This window comes from Typha latifolia, chromosome 4, assembly GCF_019914945.1.
Source record: "Typha latifolia isolate L0001 chromosome 4, TyphaL0001v2, whole genome shotgun sequence".
Lineage (NCBI taxonomy): Eukaryota > Viridiplantae > Streptophyta > Magnoliopsida > Poales > Typhaceae > Typha > Typha latifolia.
Window position 1 is genome coordinate 1,650,472 of NC_133089.1, and position 18,205 is coordinate 1,668,676.

The 18,205-nt window shown below is 37.8% G+C and overlaps 3 protein-coding genes and 1 non-coding gene across 5 annotated transcripts; all 4 read right to left on the bottom strand.

Moving 5' to 3' along the window:
- Positions 1-200: 200 nt before the first annotated feature.
- LOC140787658 (respiratory burst oxidase homolog protein A-like) lies at positions 201-7,817 on the bottom strand. The gene is made up of 14 exons (XM_073136700.1): positions 7,122-7,817; positions 6,881-7,040; positions 6,723-6,771; positions 6,065-6,178; positions 4,986-5,408; positions 3,844-4,227; positions 3,650-3,745; positions 3,457-3,572; positions 3,068-3,235; positions 2,513-2,672; positions 2,200-2,397; positions 1,984-2,112; positions 1,091-1,169; positions 201-968 (listed from the first exon to the last, which is right to left on the bottom strand). Exons 1-14 carry the CDS (start codon positions 7,750-7,752, stop codon positions 859-861), a joined length of 2,817 nt encoding a protein of 938 aa, XP_072992801.1. The 5' UTR covers positions 7,753-7,817; the 3' UTR covers positions 201-858.
- Positions 7,818-11,410: 3,593 nt separating this feature from the next.
- On the bottom strand, positions 11,411-12,861 carry LOC140786809 (uncharacterized). 2 transcript variants are annotated; one of them, XM_073135481.1, is made up of 3 exons: positions 12,669-12,861; positions 12,341-12,533; positions 11,411-11,708 (listed from the first exon to the last, which is right to left on the bottom strand). In XM_073135481.1, exons 2-3 carry the CDS (start codon positions 12,524-12,526, stop codon positions 11,529-11,531), a joined length of 366 nt encoding a protein of 121 aa, XP_072991582.1. In that variant the 5' UTR covers positions 12,527-12,533; positions 12,669-12,861; the 3' UTR covers positions 11,411-11,528. The 2 variants fall into 2 exon arrangements, with proteins under 2 accessions (XP_072991582.1, XP_072991581.1); XM_073135480.1 differs by having other exon boundaries at positions 12,341-12,536; positions 12,669-12,856.
- A 469-nt stretch (positions 12,862-13,330) lies between these two features.
- LOC140787601 (uncharacterized) lies at positions 13,331-17,934 on the bottom strand. Its single transcript, XM_073136604.1, has 6 exons — positions 17,894-17,934; positions 16,514-17,006; positions 16,390-16,427; positions 15,991-16,261; positions 15,236-15,522; positions 13,331-13,957 (listed from the first exon to the last, which is right to left on the bottom strand). Exons 1-6 carry the CDS (start codon positions 17,932-17,934, stop codon positions 13,519-13,521), a joined length of 1,569 nt encoding a protein of 522 aa, XP_072992705.1. The 3' UTR covers positions 13,331-13,518.
- TRNAE-CUC (transfer RNA glutamic acid (anticodon CUC)) lies at positions 17,122-17,194 on the bottom strand. The gene has a single exon. It is a non-coding gene; the product is annotated as a tRNA-Glu (tRNA).
- Positions 17,935-18,205: the final 271 nt, after the last annotated feature.

Below are 18,205 nucleotides of genomic sequence, written 5' to 3' on the forward strand. Positions count from 1 at the left end.
AAGAGATGAGATGAAGGTAGCATAACAGGCTAGATCCTCTGTAGCCCCGGTTTGAAGAATTTGGTAATCTGGAAATTGTGTGTCAAATCAGTTCAAGAACTTTTATTCTTTAACGTAATTGTTGGATTGCCACAAACTAAATTGCACGAAATTTATCACCCTTATCTGTGAAATAAACGGAGCTACAAACTGCTCACGAATTACGTTTCTTTACAACTGATTTCCAATCATAAAAAATCTGTGCATGTACAATAGAACAACCTTTATCTATCTACTTTTCCATGCTTAGCTAAGTTGAATCACATATACAATAGCTAAGTTCTATCTCAACTCCTAATGAAAGAAAAAAGAATATGTCAACTCCCGAGGTTGACTGCTATTTGAAACTTTAAATGCTTCGTGAATGCATCCGAAAATAGTATTGACCTCTAGGATCTCCTATCTTTGCAAAGAAAGCAATATCCACCATTTTCAGGAATTATGACATTAACCCTATGAACATCTAGAAACATCCTAGCCTTAAGTAGCATTTTGCCATGCATTCTGAGGTAGTCGGGTATTACTTGCTTAAAACATAATTAGGATAGATAATCATGGCTAACATGGATTACTGCACTCCCTTACTAATCACCACTATCTGGCAACAAATAGATAAGGATATGGCCTCATCCTTGTGAATGGTGCTTTGCTTCGCTCTTGATCCTGGCTGATTGTATCCTTTTCTTTTTCTTTTTCTTCCTTTCTTCTTCTCTTCTTTTCTGACTGTATATTAAGACAAAGTGTATGGTAGTAAACAAATGAAGTATGAGTACGACGTCTGAACACCTGATCTTTTCCCCGATAGTATGTGCATTGTTTTCAGAAGTGTTCCTTGTGGAATTCAAACTTTGTGGTGCCTCTCTGACTGAACTCATGGCAATGCTTGCTTAGTTCTTGTGCTAAAACTGGAGTTCCACAGTAGAATACTCCTGCACACCACCAAAACAAAGTTGCTAGTCAGGATCAGGCAAGGGAAATATCAATAATGATTAAGGAGGCGCTCCAGTGCATGCTATCAATACAAAATCTGGAGAGAGCGAACAAGACTAACCAATCTTTGTATATGGGTGTTTAGAGCATATTTTGGAGAAAACTTTCTTCCAATTAGGCCTTGCAAAATGTGTGCGTACCTGCAAAATAGTATAGCAAAATGTAGACGTTCCTGTGAGTTAGTTATGATGATATTAACATGCTCTCAAGTGATATTTCCATTAAGACACCCCAATACAAAATTATAACTCTCTATTATGATAGACCCTTCGCCCATAGTGCATGTTTAGTGCACACTAAAGAAAATGAAGGACCTAGATCTCCATTTCTGGAGAAATCTAGTGGTAATCCATAATGATACCTTTCCGAAGCATTAGGCAATCAGCAGTAGGTTTTTGTCATACTTCCATTAGACCTCTCAAACATTGGAGAGGATCCAAGCAAAGTACAACCTGACCTTCATAGAGCTTACAGAATAGGCCTATAAAGAGCTCAGATCACTTACCTAAATGATGGAGGACGAGATATCTGCACCAAAAAGCCTTTAGATTTTCAAAATAGTAAGATTGGCTTTTTAGGTGCACCTCTTATGTAAATTGTGCATACTCTAGTATATAAAATTGTGTATCTAGTATAAAAAATAAGCACGCTTAGTTTTTAAGAGCTCAATCTTGTTATTACCAAAATTTAGCTATTTAGTGCAAACGCCTCATGGAGGACCTACCATGTTAGACAATTTTAAAGTGCACTGGACATCTCGAAAGAAATCCCGACTAGGTACTAATAGAACAACTCTTAGAATGTGAAAATTGTTCAGTGTGGAGGCTTTCAAAATAAAGGGACATGCTAGTTAACAATTGAATAGGATTGTAAGAAGTATACTGATGAGAACAAACTAATATGTCTATCAAATATAGCAATGCGATAAACTTGAAGTATAAAACAAGAATTTACCCTGGTCCCAGAGACTATATCTACACCATTCTTTGCGTGGTTGAGAGCTTGAACCATGGTGATAAGTGCAGACCGAGCATCCCCTTCTTCATACACACTCGTAAGATAGTTGTGCATCTCAATGATATGCTATTCATAATTAGATTTCTGGTTAGTGGAGGATTCTATTAAAAGAACTACAGAAAACAAATATGAACCATAACATAGGTGGCTCACCCTTTGATCTAATTCAGCAACCTCATTCATAACTCCTTTAAACCAATCGAAGGAGCCTTGTTCACGTGTCACCCAGTAGAAATATGCATTAGTTGTCTTCAGAAGTTTCCTTGGTCTTGAGGTGATCTTCATAAGCGTGGCCAAATCAACGTGTCCACCATTCCGACCTATTGGTGGGTAAAGATCTGAGAAAGCATCCTAGAAACAACGTAGCAATTCAGCCAACTGGTTCATGAGTCTATTTTATTAAAACTTAAGAAGAAGAATAGCTAAAAGGAGAACTTTCTGGACAATGGAAGAAAGAAATACTCACATCTTCCTCCTCCATTTTCACAATGTTGATTATAAGATCTTTCAGGATACTGATAAAAGGTGTTGCCCCAATTCCTAGCCCAACAAGTAGTAGAATGTCATACTTCTTGTAATCCTGAGCCGGAGCACCATATGGCCCATCAATCAAGAGCTTCGGTAAGCTGTTCTTAGAATTTTTTTTGCATAAAGCACAAGATTAGGAGAAAGAAGAAAAAGAAAATCAAGAGTGGCATATTTATAACTTTTTCATAGTTGGACAAGCACATTTAATAATCTCGTCAAGTCAATATAAACTTGGCTGAGTCATCAGTAAATAAGATTTGAAGTTGAGTAAGCTATAGGGAAAAATGGTATAAAGTTTTCAAGTTTGAAACACAAAAGTAACACTCAATTGAGTCTTTTAAGTATGCTCTACAGTCGAACTTTGACATGAGTCAAGTTCTCAAGTTTTGAAACATTGGATTATGTCAGTCTTATAGGTGTAGCAACAAGATTATTATATAAAAAAAACCAATGTATGATTCTGATTTACTCGATACTAGCCTAGAATGCATACCTTTTTTTGGTGGTCTCATCTGCTCTAAGGAGGCCACTTTTCCCACCAACTGGTAGTTCACAGGCCTCTGCAAAGACTCGCTTGAGCTCGCTTGTCCAGTCGCCAAGTTGGCGGATGTGGATACTTAGATAGTCATCTCCAGGAGCTGAAGTTATTGAGAAAGGATGCCTGTAGGACATAACCAAACATTCACATGGAATATTGGCAACTTACATAAATATGCTGAAGAGCTACATAACTTACTTGATATAAACAGTGCACAACCAACTAAATGTGCATGAATCACAACTAATTTACAGGTACCATAATACACGAGGCAATAATGTTTATCATGTCTATTGAATTCTTCAAAATAATTATCAGAGAAAAATGGGTATCTCAAGAAGTACCATTCAAAGGGTGAAACTGCAGAACATTGCACAAACATATACTGTCCACTCTTGTAACGGAATGCCGAAGGCTTTGACATTTGCAGTGTTAGAACATTACCGGGATATATGGCGACCTGCATAAATAGCCTATGATTTGAATAAACTTGATATGTATAATTTGGACTAAAGTTTTCTAATGTCTTGGATTTACCTTCAGCAGTCGAACGGAATAATAGCCAGACCTAAGGGCTCTTAGGACCCTCTCCCCTGTATAAAGACAAACAGGAACAGCAAGATACATCCATGTCTGCAACATGAAACAGTATAATGTGAATGTTCTAAACATCTTAACAGACTCGAAGATTTAGAATAGTAAGTTACAGAGGGAAGCGAACGTTATCTTACTGTTTTGTGGTACCAATGGTGAATGAGGTAGAGGAACTGGCCATGAATGATTAGCAGTATGTAGACGAGGACGAACAAATGGTGGGAGTACCAAAATGCATTGAACCCGGTCAACCTGTCGAAAGGCTTTGGAAATTTCACAAGGCTACGTCGAAACCATCTAGTTGCAAGAGTGAATGCCACCAGCATGAAGAGCAGCATGAGGATCCCAGTAACACCCTCTACGCCTCGGACTAGTTTCATGTAAGTAGGCTTCGTTTCACCAAAGAAACTGCGTAAGGGAGCATACATCTCATCTGATGCTGATATAAGGCGAGGGAAGTCACAGGTGATGTGGTTCCCTACATGAAGGATCACACCGACCACAACAGCTGCCGCTATGGTCTGCCATCACAACATAATCAAGAGTTTGCTTATGTTAATTCTGATTTGCAAGTAAAACAGTTGTTCTGAATATTAGACTTCCAATGTAACTTTGCATTCTAAGGACATGTTGATGAAATTCAGTAAAGATGATCTTGGATTATTGGCAAACTGCCGGTAGAAGTCTTCATACAAAAGTGAGACTAGATTGGCTAACCTACCATGTCAGGGATAGAACAACTTTCTCATTTAACGGATCTGTGCGCTCTGATGGTCGACATATGTTCTGCAAAAAAAGTTGTTTGCCTTAATGTTGGAAGGTTACCGTGTGTTTACTTATGTCAAAGTTGGAAAAGTCCAATCCTGATCAACTCATTTGAGTTGCAGCAATTACTACCATGAACGAACTTAACAACTCTCTACACATTTTAAAACCCTAGATACATTTTAGCAAATACGTAATGCACAGGACAAGAATCGGTAATTACCCAGTCAGACTCACATTTGGTTGGATTTCACAGAGAGCAGATATTTCTGCAGTCTAAGAAATGGTTTGAGTCGGCCAACCGAAGAATTTATAGCTCGAATTAAACAGTAAAACAGTTGGAATACCAGGAGTTAAATCAATAAAGTTGATTTGACAGCCAATCATAGACTGCAAGGTATTCGACTGCAGGGATTCCTGCAATCAGGTTGGCAGAGGATCTGCTCTTCTTATATGCCTCAAGCCCACGTGCCACAAGTAAGCGACTAATATCAAGTAATCAGAAGAAGACTACCTTGTGGAAGTTGATGTTATCATCGAAAGGCAAAACGCGTGAGACCCGAGTAGACCGCAGCCAAGTTATGGTATTCCGGCACACAGGGAGTAGAATAAGAGCCATGTTAAACTTCAGCGTCTCCGCACCACCCTTTGCGGTGGTGAGGCAGTAACCCATGACCTGGAAAGCGTACCTATGCCGGTACTGGATAAACTTCCATGTGAATAGCCCGACCATCACCGCTATCCAAAGCGTCATCACCCATATGCGCCTCCAGTTCTCCTCCAGGTAGTAACCCAACTTGGTGCTCAGCTTTCGAATTGGGCTCCTCCTCCTTAGCCCAACCAAGTTCTGGCTAAGTGCCTGGCTCGTGTAGCTTAGCGCTTGGCTGTAGTTTACGTACGTGTCCTTTTGCAACAGTAAAGTTTCTAATTGCCACAGCTGCCATTGCAAATGGATACAGTACTCTCTTCAGAATTTAAAACAGGAAGTAAACAGAACTATTAGCTATAAGGATTTCTTTTGAGAGTACATCTTTCAGAAGTCCAAATATGCGTGATACTTTTCTAAATTTATTTCTCCAAATATCCCTGAACATATTATTATTTAATCATTTTAAGCTAAAATATATATCACCAGCAATATAAAAAGTTGAAAATACCTTCATGTATATAGAAAAACTTTTATCATGTTAAACAGCTATTGCTCTCAGCTCTATCACTGTAGTGATGGGAGAAGATAAACTGATTAAGTCCATGTAACTGTTGTTAGATAGTGTGTTGGGTGGGGGGTGGTTTAGCTTATTACGTAAGCCAAGTGCTATTAAGACAACACATAACTCGAGACCAGACAAGAACAGTCGTGTTCAATAATGAGTATGTTTATGTAACGAAAGCATTTCCATCTATGTAAGAGAAATGGCTAAAAACAAAGTCAATGATGAGGAAGGTATGACTTAGAATAATAATCTAGTTTTATTTAAATGAGACGCGCAGGCATGATCGTGGGCTATACTTTAATACACAGAAGCGAATATTTTTATCGGTGATGTCTATAACGCGCACAAGTAACCAAAAGAGAGAGGTATCTATCCATACCTCGATGTAGCCGAGTTTTTCGGGATCAAGCTCCTCCATGATAAGAGCTGCGTATTCCTCTCCTTGCTCTTTTAGTCTCGATAATTTATTGGCTGACGCACTCAACATTATTATCTTCAATAAGAAGAAAAGAAAAACGGACAGTTAACATCACGAGTTAACCAACAAGCCAAAAGTCCCAATCATTATTGGACAATTCGTGGAATAGTATAACATTACTCGATGCCTAACGAGCTAAAAAAGGATCTGAGCCTTCATTGAACGTATCAAATCATTAGCAAACATGACCCAAATGCCCTGGCACAGTGACGTACTACTTATATATATATGGATTCAAAGTGGGGGCATATTGGTAACATCATATGTGGAATTGTTTTCTGACAAACGAACCAATGCCACCCAGGAGTGGAGTTTGGTGGTTCTGGTATCGTCGGTTTCGCTCACCAACTCGCTATAGGATAGAATTTGTAATGCTTCATTAGGATAAACACTAAAATTTTCTTACCACGAACTGAGAGCTCTATCATCTAATTCAAATGTTTGCAACAAGAATAAAAAGAAGGTTTGGAATCTAAATTACTGAGACTAGGAATAAAATGATAAATTGCAAACCGAGTGACTTTAATACGGAAAAGAAAAAGAATTCCCGCTCGCATACCTCTTTAACTTCCTCCTCTGTGACACGGCCATCTGCGTTCTTGTCCACCCTGTCAGACCACGAAGCACAAAGATTAACGAATTAATTAATGCACACAAAAATTAATTTTGTAGTACGTAATTAGATTCCCTATTCCTGGATTAGTTATTTCTCTGTACATGTCAAAGAAGATCTGGAGGCGGGAATCGAAGCTCTGATCGTTGATCTGAGACCATATCTCGTGTAGCTCCTCTTTGGTTATCTTCTCCACCTTCATCCTCCTCCTCCTGCATAAAGTATCGAACAGTTCGAGTGCGAACTCCTTCGATTCCGTCATCCCTATATCCAAATTTCAAAATAAGGATACCATCAAATAGAAAGATCAAATGGATCAAGAAGCGATATAAAATAAAAGAAAACCTATGCATTGGGCGAAATCAGAGCGGGAAAGATATCCATTTTGCGCGAGCTTATCGAAGTTGAACTGGACATCGTTCCATGAGTTCGCCTTGCTTCTATTGATGAATCGAAGCCCTCGAAGCGCCTTGTGCGCTGCCGATTTCGTCCTATCGAGCTGTGCTTTTCGCCTCCTCGCCGCTCGGGCGGCGAGCGCAGACTCCATCCCGGATCCGGGTTCTGACCCGGACCCGCCGGCATCTCCCGATCCGGCGGCGGCGGCGGTGGCGGACCCTAGTCGCACGCTTCGTCGGCCATGGCTCCACGAGAACCGCCGGAGCTCCGCCCTGAGGTCGTACGTGAGCTGCTTTGCCCGCGCCACAGCCTCGCTCTTGAGCTCCTGGGAGAGCTGGAGGAGGCGGTGGGAGGAACTCCGGCGAATGGACGGTGCTCTCATCGGCGCCGATCCGGCCGCCTCTGATCCGATCGCCGGCTCGACGCTGCGGAGGACGATCGTGTCATCATCCTGGAGGTCGATCGTCACCTCCACGAACTCCTCGGCTCCGTCGGAGGAGTTCCTCCCCGAGCTCATCGGCGATTCGACCGGAACGGCGTCCGGTGCCCATCGGCGCTCGTGCGTCGATGATCCCCTCATCCGAACCTCCTCAACTCTAGAGAGAGAGAGAGAGAGAGCTCTCGAAAGCTACTAAGAGGATTTTTGAAATCTGGATCAGCTCTCTTGCCTTTTATGGCGTTCTTCCGGCGGGAGAGAACGATATTAACATTTTTTTAATTAGAAAATGACAATAATACCCTTGTAAAGAGTTGTGATCTTATTTGGGTCTCCCCACCCCCACATTTCTTCTCAATAAATAAAATAAACAAATAAAAAGTTGTCGTAATCATATATTCGTCATTTTCCCTTTAAATTATATATTTGTTGGTTAATTCAAACCCAACTTTATTTATTCGCATGCTTCCCATCAATTTTGATATATGTTAATATCACAGTCCTTGTGACCAAACGCAATATATTTAAAATTTTAGTAGCTTTTAGAACCTCTCATATGCATAAAATATAGTGTGCAGTTGGTGGCTATTCTCATAATATATATTTGTATGGGATTTGCCAAGTCAACCTCTTGGATGCACTGATGTGTTCACTTGCTAATTAAAGCCAATTAATTTTTAATATAATACTATATTGGTTAAAAGGGCTCATATCATCATATGATATAAAAGTTCTCAATAGTTCAAATTCCAGCGATCTAACTTCAGTATTTAATGGAATACTATTAAGTTCTCATTTCTCTAATTGATAGCATAAAGTTTATTTTGAAGGAAACTTTGGGTTGGTAAACTAGTGAAAATAGAACTACCAATAAATCGAAATTTATGTTTATGATTTTGATTAGCTTGACTTGTGAACGTCAACGTGCCCAGAAAGGGTGAAGCAGATCCTCTACAACCCTGACTGCAGGAACTCTGCATACATATGGAAGGGAACTATAGAATTTTTATTTTTATTTGTCCGTTTGTTGTTGGTAAATAGATATTTCATTTCAGCCAAGTAGCTAACCAAGCTTTCGAGAATCAAATAATAATAACATATAATCTTTACCAAAAAGTTAAATTTTGACTGCAGGAACGCTGGCTTTTTAAACCTACTACAAATGATTTGGTAGTCGTCATTGTATCTGACACAAAACCAATCCAAATTGGAGGGAGATTGGTTCAGAAAAACAATGGGCAAAGAGAAGAAAGCAGGTGGCTTAGACTTAAAAAAAACTCCAGTTTAGCACAAGTAGGTTTAGTTTAAAGAAACTAATCGAGATGTATCTTCATAATTTTACCAACTAATCATCTTGTAATAATTTAGTTGTTGAATAGATAATACTTATGCTGTTATGCAGAACTATTCAATCATATAAAACATTAATTCAAGTAACATTGGTTTGTAGTCCTCCTCTCATACAAGTAATTTATCACCAGAATATTCACATGTGCATGAGTTGGTGCCTTTTCTTTTTTACACATAGCACATGAACACTTTTCCACATACTATCTACAGCATGATTTCTTTGGTCATACTTAATTGAGATTGGACCATACATAGCCTAGCATGGAACAATATGCGTATTGACACAGAACAATACTGCAATTTACTCATTTAAAAAAATGGTGTTAAAATAACGCAAGGTATACGGCGGTATGAATTCTCGTAGTATTGTTGATCACTAGTTAGTTCTTTACATGTGCATAGGAGTGTAATGGTAACTACAATCAAATTAAATCTTTACCCTTGAATAATAGAAAACTCTAGTCACCCAAGAAATTGCTCCAATTGTTCATGATCATGCTTTGCCTATTATTTAGTCACCCATGTACAAGGGCAAAATCCAAGACCAACTTGTATAATTCATTACCAAAATATGTAACTGATACATATAACTCACATCATATAGTTATTAATTTCTCTAGTATATATCGGAATTGACCATGAATAACACATGAAAAAAAAAATCAGATTCGATTCCAAATTCTCTGATCTAACATATAGCCAGCATTGCATATTAATGAGCATGCCAACTGTTTAGTGCTTGAATAAAATTGCCACACTGACCTTAAGAGTGGAGGTTAGCTGTACATTTTGTCATAAAAGGACAATAAAGGACATATATTGCATCTTGTCATCAATATATTCTACCATCAGTATGTATAATCCTGCAAGAAAACATTTTTCAGCTCTAATTTGTTGAATTTTCGCAGCAGACCATCTCTCCCCCTATAAAATATCTAAGATTAATCGATTCCACATCCAAGTTCCCATGATACAAGCTCAACATTACAACAAAGGACATGTTTGACATGAATTAATTAATACTAGTTTATGTACTAACAGGTGTCTTTAGTTAAGAATTATTTGTATGAGAACAGGATTAGTGCTTGTCAGGGGTGTCAGTTCTAGGATTGGTTGTTAAATCGCTCCATGTGATGGCCTTGACTATTCTAAGACCCTGATATCCAGCTCAACACTAATGCATAGAAAATAAGCTTCAGAAACGAAGAGAATTATCTATAGCATGTCATGTGAAAACATGTTGGAGTAACAGAATACATTACAGAACTAATAAATAAGTTTCTCAGTATAAAACCAATAAAACAAAAGACTTTGCTGTAAGTTACTCCAACAGAATACATGTTGGAGTAACAAAATTCTAGTACTTGCATATTGATAAAAAGGAAAGTTTCTCAGTACCTTGCTGCAGGTGATTAACATTTGCATGGCTGGACTTTAAGGAAAGACCACGGGGAAGACTTTGCTCTACATAGTTGTCTAATGACTCTAATCTCTGCAGAAATAATTAGTACACCTTCCAACTAATAAATGCAACAACTTAGAAGATCAACAACTACTACTTGAAGTACTGTTTAATTCTTGTATTTCATTATAACTTCTAGTGCAAAGTAAATAAGTAATGGGAATGACAATAAAAATGTGAATTGCATTTAAGCCACTTTGAGGTTAGAACACACATAATGAAGATTAGAAAAATGGCAGCAGGGATAGTAAGTTACTACACATAATCTGTCTGTAATTTCAAGAAGACATGTGAGATGATTAACTATTTTGCTATGAGATATCTAGACGATTAATTGATATAATTGTCACCCTACTTGAACATGCATTTCGCAGCAACACAAACTAACATCTGAAGTTGATTCCAGTTGAGTTGTGTCGACAACAGGAGGCAGTCAGCTGATTTGTTTGTCTAGGAGATCTGTAATTTGTGGGCATGATGGAACTTTGGCCATCAAATTCCAGAATGAAGTAATGCTTGCTTAATTGACATAGTCAAAAGCAATGCAGCTAACCAACCCATCAGTTCTACTCAAATGGTGATATGAGGTATGGAAAATAGAAAAGCAAGCAAGTGATATTTCTTTGCCTGTTAAAAGTTTTGAAGCTCCCTCTCTAACTTTGGCCATCAAATTCTGGAATGAAGTAATGCTTGCTTAATTGACATAATTAGAAGCAATGCAGCTAACCAACCCATCAGTTCTACTCAAATGGTGATATGAGGTATGGAAAAAGAAAAAAAGCAACTGATATTTCTTTGCCTGTTGAAAGTTTTGAAGCTCCCTCTTTAACTTTTTATCAATCAGAACATGGACAAAAGAATTTCTGTTACACATTGGGCAATCTTATCTAACTAGCAAGATACTTACCAGGTGGAATAACAAAGAATAAGAACTCTACTACAAGACTACATGAATGCTCAACTAAAATTACACACAATTACACAAAGGTATGCAATAAAACTAAATAATATTTATTATGTTTATTAGAGCAGTATTTTAGATTTAGTTGACATTGGAAGAAATCGCAAGTTCACAACCAACAGAACAACATGGAGAACAAAGGGTTTTTCACACAACAATTGATAAGCCTTCTTTCTTGAGGGCCTTATTTCCAGGAAATGCATTATGAGAAATATCTACAAGTGCCTTGAAGCTATATGGCTCATGCATTGACAGCTCTGACAGCACCTTCCTGTTCAGCTGGATGTTCTCCTTCATCAATCCATGCATAAAATTGCCATAATTCACCTGAATGAATAAGAAGTATGAATGTTAATCAAAACCACTTTTCTAGAATTTCCCATGTTACATGGATGGGCAATGCAATAACACCTTCACAGTAGATGCAGACATATATGATCTACATGTTACGGATGAATTTCTCATTACTCAAAGTAAAGATAGAATGATTATGAACAATATAGGCATTATGTGAACATTGTTATAATCTCACAGAAGTTTCATGTATGATCCATATAAGAAGTACTTTTCAATTTTCCAAAGGACATTTCTTTCATTTTTCTTTACATCTAAAATTGCTTAAGTTAGCAGTCTATCATCTCGCTTCTCACACTGCCATTATTGTAGATTTAATACGACTAAATATAGTGGCTTCAATAGATCTACTTACACTCAAAGACTTCTACTTTACTCAATAGTGTGCAAATAAATGAACCAGGGTTGAAATAGTATTTCCATGCGGACAGCAATAAAAAGGAAGGATCTTGTAACTACATTAAGTGTTCCATAGGTGTATCTCATAGCTTTGGCAATCAATCTAATTAACAATCACACCTCCTCTACTTCACTCTCAGTAACAAAAAATAAACATTTTTTATTTGTGATTCTTCAACTTTAAACTAATAATGCCACAAACGTACCCCGTGCAGCCGAGTGCCAGCATTGATGCGCTCGATCCAGAGAGATCTCATATCCCTCTTCTTGTTGCGGCGATCCCTGTAAGAATACTGCAACGCTTTCTCCACCCTCTCCCGCGCTATTCTTATGCAATTCTTCGCCCTTCCCCTAAACCCCTTCGCCAACTTAAAAATCTTATCTTTATTCATCTTTTACCTGCTGCAAAAACACAAAAATCATCTAACATTATCAATCAAATTCAACCTAAGTGCTAATTTACCTCTAATTATCGACATATATTTGGCAAAGATGCGATCGCGACAGTTAAAATGTATGCGAATAGATACTTACAGTTTTGAGAGCAGGATAGGATAGTTGTTCCGTTGGAGGAGTTGCAGTTTAGGGTTTTGAAAGTGGAGGAGAGGGAGACAAACTTCGGGGGTTGTAAATTCTAATGGATGCTTATCGGATCAAATAAAACGGGTTCATTTCAACCGCATGCCAAAAGAAACATACAAAAGCTAATTGATAGCCGAAGTACTTGAACACGTGCGATGAAAGCCGTCGCGTTTGTTGCGGAGAGGCGTGCGGGCCTCGAATAAATAGTTGGGCCTATTAATTCTTCTTGTCGTTGGAGCTCAAAATTGTTATAAAGATCTAACCAAACTAACCAGGTATAATTATAATATGTTACCTTCTCTGACCAGTAATAGTGTGTTTGATTGATAAGAACTGGAAGAAAAAATAAAGGTAAAAATAATAGTTAGTAGTCATGATTTATTTTAGTGTTTAGTAAAAATAGATAATTAATGGTGAAATAAATATGTATAAAAAGCTGGAAGGTGTTGATATCTCTCTAGAAGAGAAAATAAAGTAAGTCAAAATTATAAAAATGAATTAATTTTAGAAAATTAGAAAAAATTTACTTTACACACCACCTTCTTCATCCATTCATGCAAGCATCATATTTTAAAATCATTTTTCTTTCCTACTTTCTAATTCACCAAACACACTGTAAGTAAATCCTATATGTGCTGCTTGGTTACCATCATCGGCAGTTCTTTACATATGAAATGGTATGAGCAGGTCCATTATAAAAATTCACAGCGATTGCTGCAAAATATGAACAGAAATCTAGAACTTTTTTTCTCTACAAGGTGATTTAGCTTAAATGTCGTATGAGAATTTTCAATATCTATGATCACATAATTGACATATTGGTCAGTTGGTTAATTTCAGAGCCAGCCAAAGAAGCCCAGTTCACTGCGGTACCCACAAAAAGCTCCCAGAACCAAAGATCCAATGCGAGGACAGATGAAAAGATCAGCAAAGCCAATGTCTGGTACCTGTTCAAAGGCCAACCAGATAGCTCGGCCAATGTCTTCAGGAACGGAAGGGAATTGCTATCGAGTTTGCGGTCTTGTATTGACCATGCTGTTATCCACTGCACTTGAGAGGGAACCATGTCGAACTCTTCCCGTAACCGTCTACCCAAGTCTGGCATATGCCCACCACCATAGAGCACAGCTATTCTCTTGTGCCCAGAGTCTATTGCTCTCTGCAGCTCCTCAGTGGCAACTCTGTTCCTTTCACCAATGATAACAGATTTCTCCTCTATGGCCGCAGTCATCCCTGTTAACCTTCACAAGCAAGGGAGAAATCAGCAGTGGATGAGAGAACAAGAGGATTTACGGAGATGAGTAGTATCACATAAATGTTGCTGAACTTTACATTAAGATTAATAGGAGATATGGAATCTAGTGCCCTCAATTGAAATTTCACAACTCATAGACAAGATAATTAGCATGGAGTTGAAATTCTACTTGGTTCAAGTCACTAGATGGTTTCGTCCCTGTCTGGCGCAACTGGATCTTCGAAAGAAACGGATGTACAACCTTTGTATTGCACCAAAGAACTCATCCATCTGCAGAATTATCAACTCTTGGAAAAATATTTTCATGGAGAACCTTACAGGGAAACATAGTGGACAGAATATATGTTAGGTTTCTCTCAAGCATTAGTCCACAGAAGAATACTTGGGTTCTGGGGTGTTGGTTCCATCAAATCTCGCATGAGACAGATTCTTGGAAATTCAAATAGGCAACCTACAAAAGCTTAGAAATACACCGGATGGAGTCCATGAACTTGAAATGTGAAACAGAAAATATATGACAAAATTGATGATATTTGGGATTGCATACACAATAATCAGGATTTTAGTCAGTTGGGATTTGGGACAAAAAGAAGAATAACAACAAATTATATAATGAGATCTTTTGCTTTCTTCTTTTGCTTCCTGCTTTCACCTTCTATTCATAATAACTTCTCTGATAAAATCAGTCATACTCTACATGTGAGCATATTATAGATGCCTAACAAGTTCCACAATACCACTACTGAAGAACTGATGAAGAAATTGAGGGAAAAAGAAGAACCAAACAAAGATATACACAACCAAGTAGTATATGTGTCCACTTTAATTCTCAATTATTAGCCTATATATTTTAACATACTCTATCATGATCCAGAGTCATCATTTGATGAGGAAGCATATGAAAGGAATTTCAAATAGTATATTGTTTAATGATCCAAGAACTTCCTAATAAGTGAGGAAGAGAAGAAATTGGGTGCATCATTCTTCTTTCTGGGTAAATTTTACATAAATGATCTAAGACATGACATCATCTGGTGCTATTAGTAAGATAATACAATGAATAATTACTACATGCATCATTTATACATAAAATCATAAGCAACAAAACCACTATTACAGCCTTACAGACCCTTGAACTCCGTAAACAATGAAACCAAGCATATATCATAAAGCTGCAAATAAATCATGTTGATGAAGTTCAGGTAGTTGTGTATTACCTCAGAGGAACTGTATGAATGAAACAGGAGAGAGAGTGACTACTTACTCTGAAGTTAGTCGCCTTGCCAAGAAAATCTTCATGGCAGCTCCTACATCTAATCTCGATAGTGCTTCTAACTCGGGATATTCTCTAGCTTGACTATCCATTGGAGCACAAACACCACCAATAATGAGAAATCCAACAAGTGGCATAGGTAGCACACGTGAAGCCCAAAGCAACTTTGATCTCCAAAAGCCAAGATCATCTGGTACAGAAAATGGCTGCACCAGGGCTTTTGTAGATTTAAGAGTCATGTCTCTTGCAAATGTGAAAAAGCTTTCACCTCTTTCAAGCTGGAAGCAGGAATACCATATAAGGTGGTTCACAAAGGTCATTATAGCATATGAGCAGAAAATGACATCTAAGTTGATTTAGAACATTCAAGCAACAAGTTACCCCAGTAACATTCAATTATACAAATAGCAGCAAATATTTGTCCAAAGGTATAAACTGCATTGATAAATCCAAAGAGTAGTTGCAAATTGCAGCAATTAGAGCTGCAATTTTCAGTACTAAATCATACTAGCTGAAAAGCTTCCAGAACCCTCTTAAGTCATAAATGAGGTAAAACTAAGTTGAGGTAATCCTTTCAACCTGAAGTCATATTTCTAGTCAAAAAATAAAAAAGAATATCCCTCTGGCACTGGCATAAAGAGGCTTCCTTTATGAGAGCACACTAAAAGAACTTCTAGTACTAAAAGGTCAACAGTAAATTTAGCTGTCAAACAAGAAGAAAGATAATCTGAGAGATAGCAATTTACCTGAAGTAACCTAAATGTCTCATAGTCAAGGTCAGCATGAAGCCAGTTATCCTCTTCATAATCAAGGCAATCTAGTTGGAAATCCAACGAAAGAATATTCGCCATCTGCCGTTGTATAAATCCAAGAATATTGAAGCCTTTAGAGCGTGAAGCTTTCAGCCTCTTAGTCGATGTTGAGTTTTTCCTATTCTCTAAACTCTCCCTGCTTGCTACCATTTCATAGAGAACACAGTCATAATATTTAAGCCCCTTCTGCAGTATCTCAAAGTACCTGAACATAAAAATTCATAAATAAATCTCTAAATCAAGATTTTGACTAAAGAATAAACTCCACTAAAATTTTTTCAACCACGTATAATAAATAATTCTATTAAATTTCGTAATGGAAATCTCACATACTGCTTATCCGCAATGTGGATCGTCGACACCAAATCCACCTGCAAGAACAAAATCCCACCAAACAAATCAACGGCTTTTCCTCTTCATTACAATCCAGAAGAGGAAAGAAATATAATACAAGAACCTGAAGAAAAGGGTTGAGAAGCAGCCACGGGAGCCTCTTCTTGTAGCTGACGACGGCAGTCTGTAGCTCCCCGGTTCCACCACCGCCGTCGCCTTTTTGGAACCTCATGAAATCGGAGATGGTGTTGTTCTCCAGGAACTGGCCGACCTCCGAATCGGACTCCGTCGACGCGGATAGCTTCGGAACCGCTCTTCTCGATGTGGTACGAAGGAAGGGCTTCCACTTGGGTTTCGATTTGGCGCGAGAGAAAGCCATCGGTGAGGGCAAAAGGGATTCGGAGGAGTTGGGGCGCCGTAGAGAGGCATGGTATGGGGCGGGCGTGAGAGATGAATAGAGCATTCCTTGTGTTCGTAGAAATGCGTGCGAGGAAGGAAGATGGAGAACGGAGGGTAAGAGGACGAGGCTGGGGCTTTCATCCTTGTGGTTGCGGCAATGCACACGAAATGCGGAAGAGTTAAAAATGATCGACCGCAGCGGTTGCTGCAGGAATTTCCTGCATACAAGTACATAACTGAAATGGAATTTTACATAATACCCCTTCCCTTTTAGCAATATTACGTTTCAATTCTGAAAGTTGTAAAATCAGAACATTTGTATTAAAAAAAATATTCCGTTGCCGGGACTCGAACCCGGGTCTCTCGGGTGAGAGCCGAGTATCCTAACCAACTAGACTACAACGGAAGTTGCCTTATTTAGCTATTTTATTTTTAAAACCTCTCCAACCACTTCTGTGACTCTTATAATTGATAGGGTGTTTAGTTGGTAGAAATTAGGGTAAAAAAATAGCCATTTTTAAGAACTTCTCTATTTTTAATATTTTATTATAAAAGATAAATAAAAAAAATAACTTTCTTACCTATTAAAAATAGTTCCACTTTATTTCTTTTACTTTTTTTTTAAAAAAAATCACTTTATTGAAGTCAGTCACTTTCTTATTAGATGAATAAGTCTATATCTAGATATTTAAGCAGAATTTAAAAAATAGAAGGCCCACTTTAAAAAATAGTAGGATAGTATGTCACACATTTCTAAGGAACTCCTAAGAATACTTTGCATATCATCTGAAGTAATTAATGTAAAAGTTTAGCAACTTAGGGTTAAATAGATTATAGCCTAAGTTACTTTGCAACTTTGATTAGTGTGAAGCAGCATCTCACATGAAGAGATTTTTTGTGGTTCTAAGTCAGTCTTTCAATGAATTGATTACTCTAACCTAAAAGGATTCCAAGTATCTTTCATATCCTCCCTAATTATGTCAGATGGTGACCACCTCTTTGGATCCTTACAAACCCCTGAGTCACTTTCAAGGAGCACTTTGTGGAAGATGACCCCCTAATTATATTATTTTTCCTCCCTTCCTTTTTTCTTCTCTCCTTGTACCTTATCCTTCCAATAGCCAGATACAATTCAATTGGATCCATATCCTCTTCTAAAATTTTCTCTATTATCTAGTAAATATTTATTTATATAATAATAGCTAATATATATATATATATATGAAAAATAAAAAGAAATACTTATTCTCCTTTCTCAATATTTCCTCAAGCAATATTATTTCCTACATTTCTATGTCTTAAAGATAAAGATTCCTCAAAAGGCACTACACCTAATTGATTATTATGGTTGGTGCAATGGACTGAAACCTAATCCCTCTCCCCAAAAGTCCCAACCTCAACAAGAGTAGGTGTTACA

What these genes read in the sequence shown, in the direction of transcription:
- LOC140787658 (XM_073136700.1), bottom strand. Translation starts at nt 7,752, where the DNA reads ATGAGGGGATCATCGACGCACGAGCGCCGATGGGCACCGGACGCCGTT. An exon ending in ATAACATCAACTTCCACAAG is followed by an intron (nt 4,228 to 4,985) that starts GTAGTCTTCTTC and finishes TTGTGATGGCAG; the next exon opens with ACCATAGCGGCAGCTGTTGT. An exon ending in ATTCCGTTCGACTGCTGAAG is followed by an intron (nt 3,573 to 3,649) that starts GTAAATCCAAGA and finishes CTATTTATGCAG; the next exon opens with GTCGCCATATATCCCGGTAA.
- LOC140786809 (XM_073135481.1), bottom strand. Translation starts at nt 12,526, where the DNA reads ATGAATAAAGATAAGATTTTTAAGTTGGCGAAGGGGTTTAGGGGAAGG. An exon ending in CTGGCACTCGGCTGCACGGG is followed by an intron (nt 11,709 to 12,340) that starts GTACGTTTGTGG and finishes TTATTCATTCAG; the next exon opens with GTGAATTATGGCAATTTTAT.
- LOC140787601 (XM_073136604.1), bottom strand. Translation starts at nt 17,934, where the DNA reads ATGGATCCAATTGAATTGTATCTGGCTATTGGAAGGATAAG. An exon ending in TTCTCAACCCTTTTCTTCAG is followed by an intron (nt 16,428 to 16,513) that starts GTTCTTGTATTA and finishes TTGTTCTTGCAG; the next exon opens with GTGGATTTGGTGTCGACGAT. An exon ending in ATCCACATTGCGGATAAGCA is followed by an intron (nt 16,262 to 16,389) that starts GTATGTGAGATT and finishes TTTTATGTTCAG; the next exon opens with GTACTTTGAGATACTGCAGA.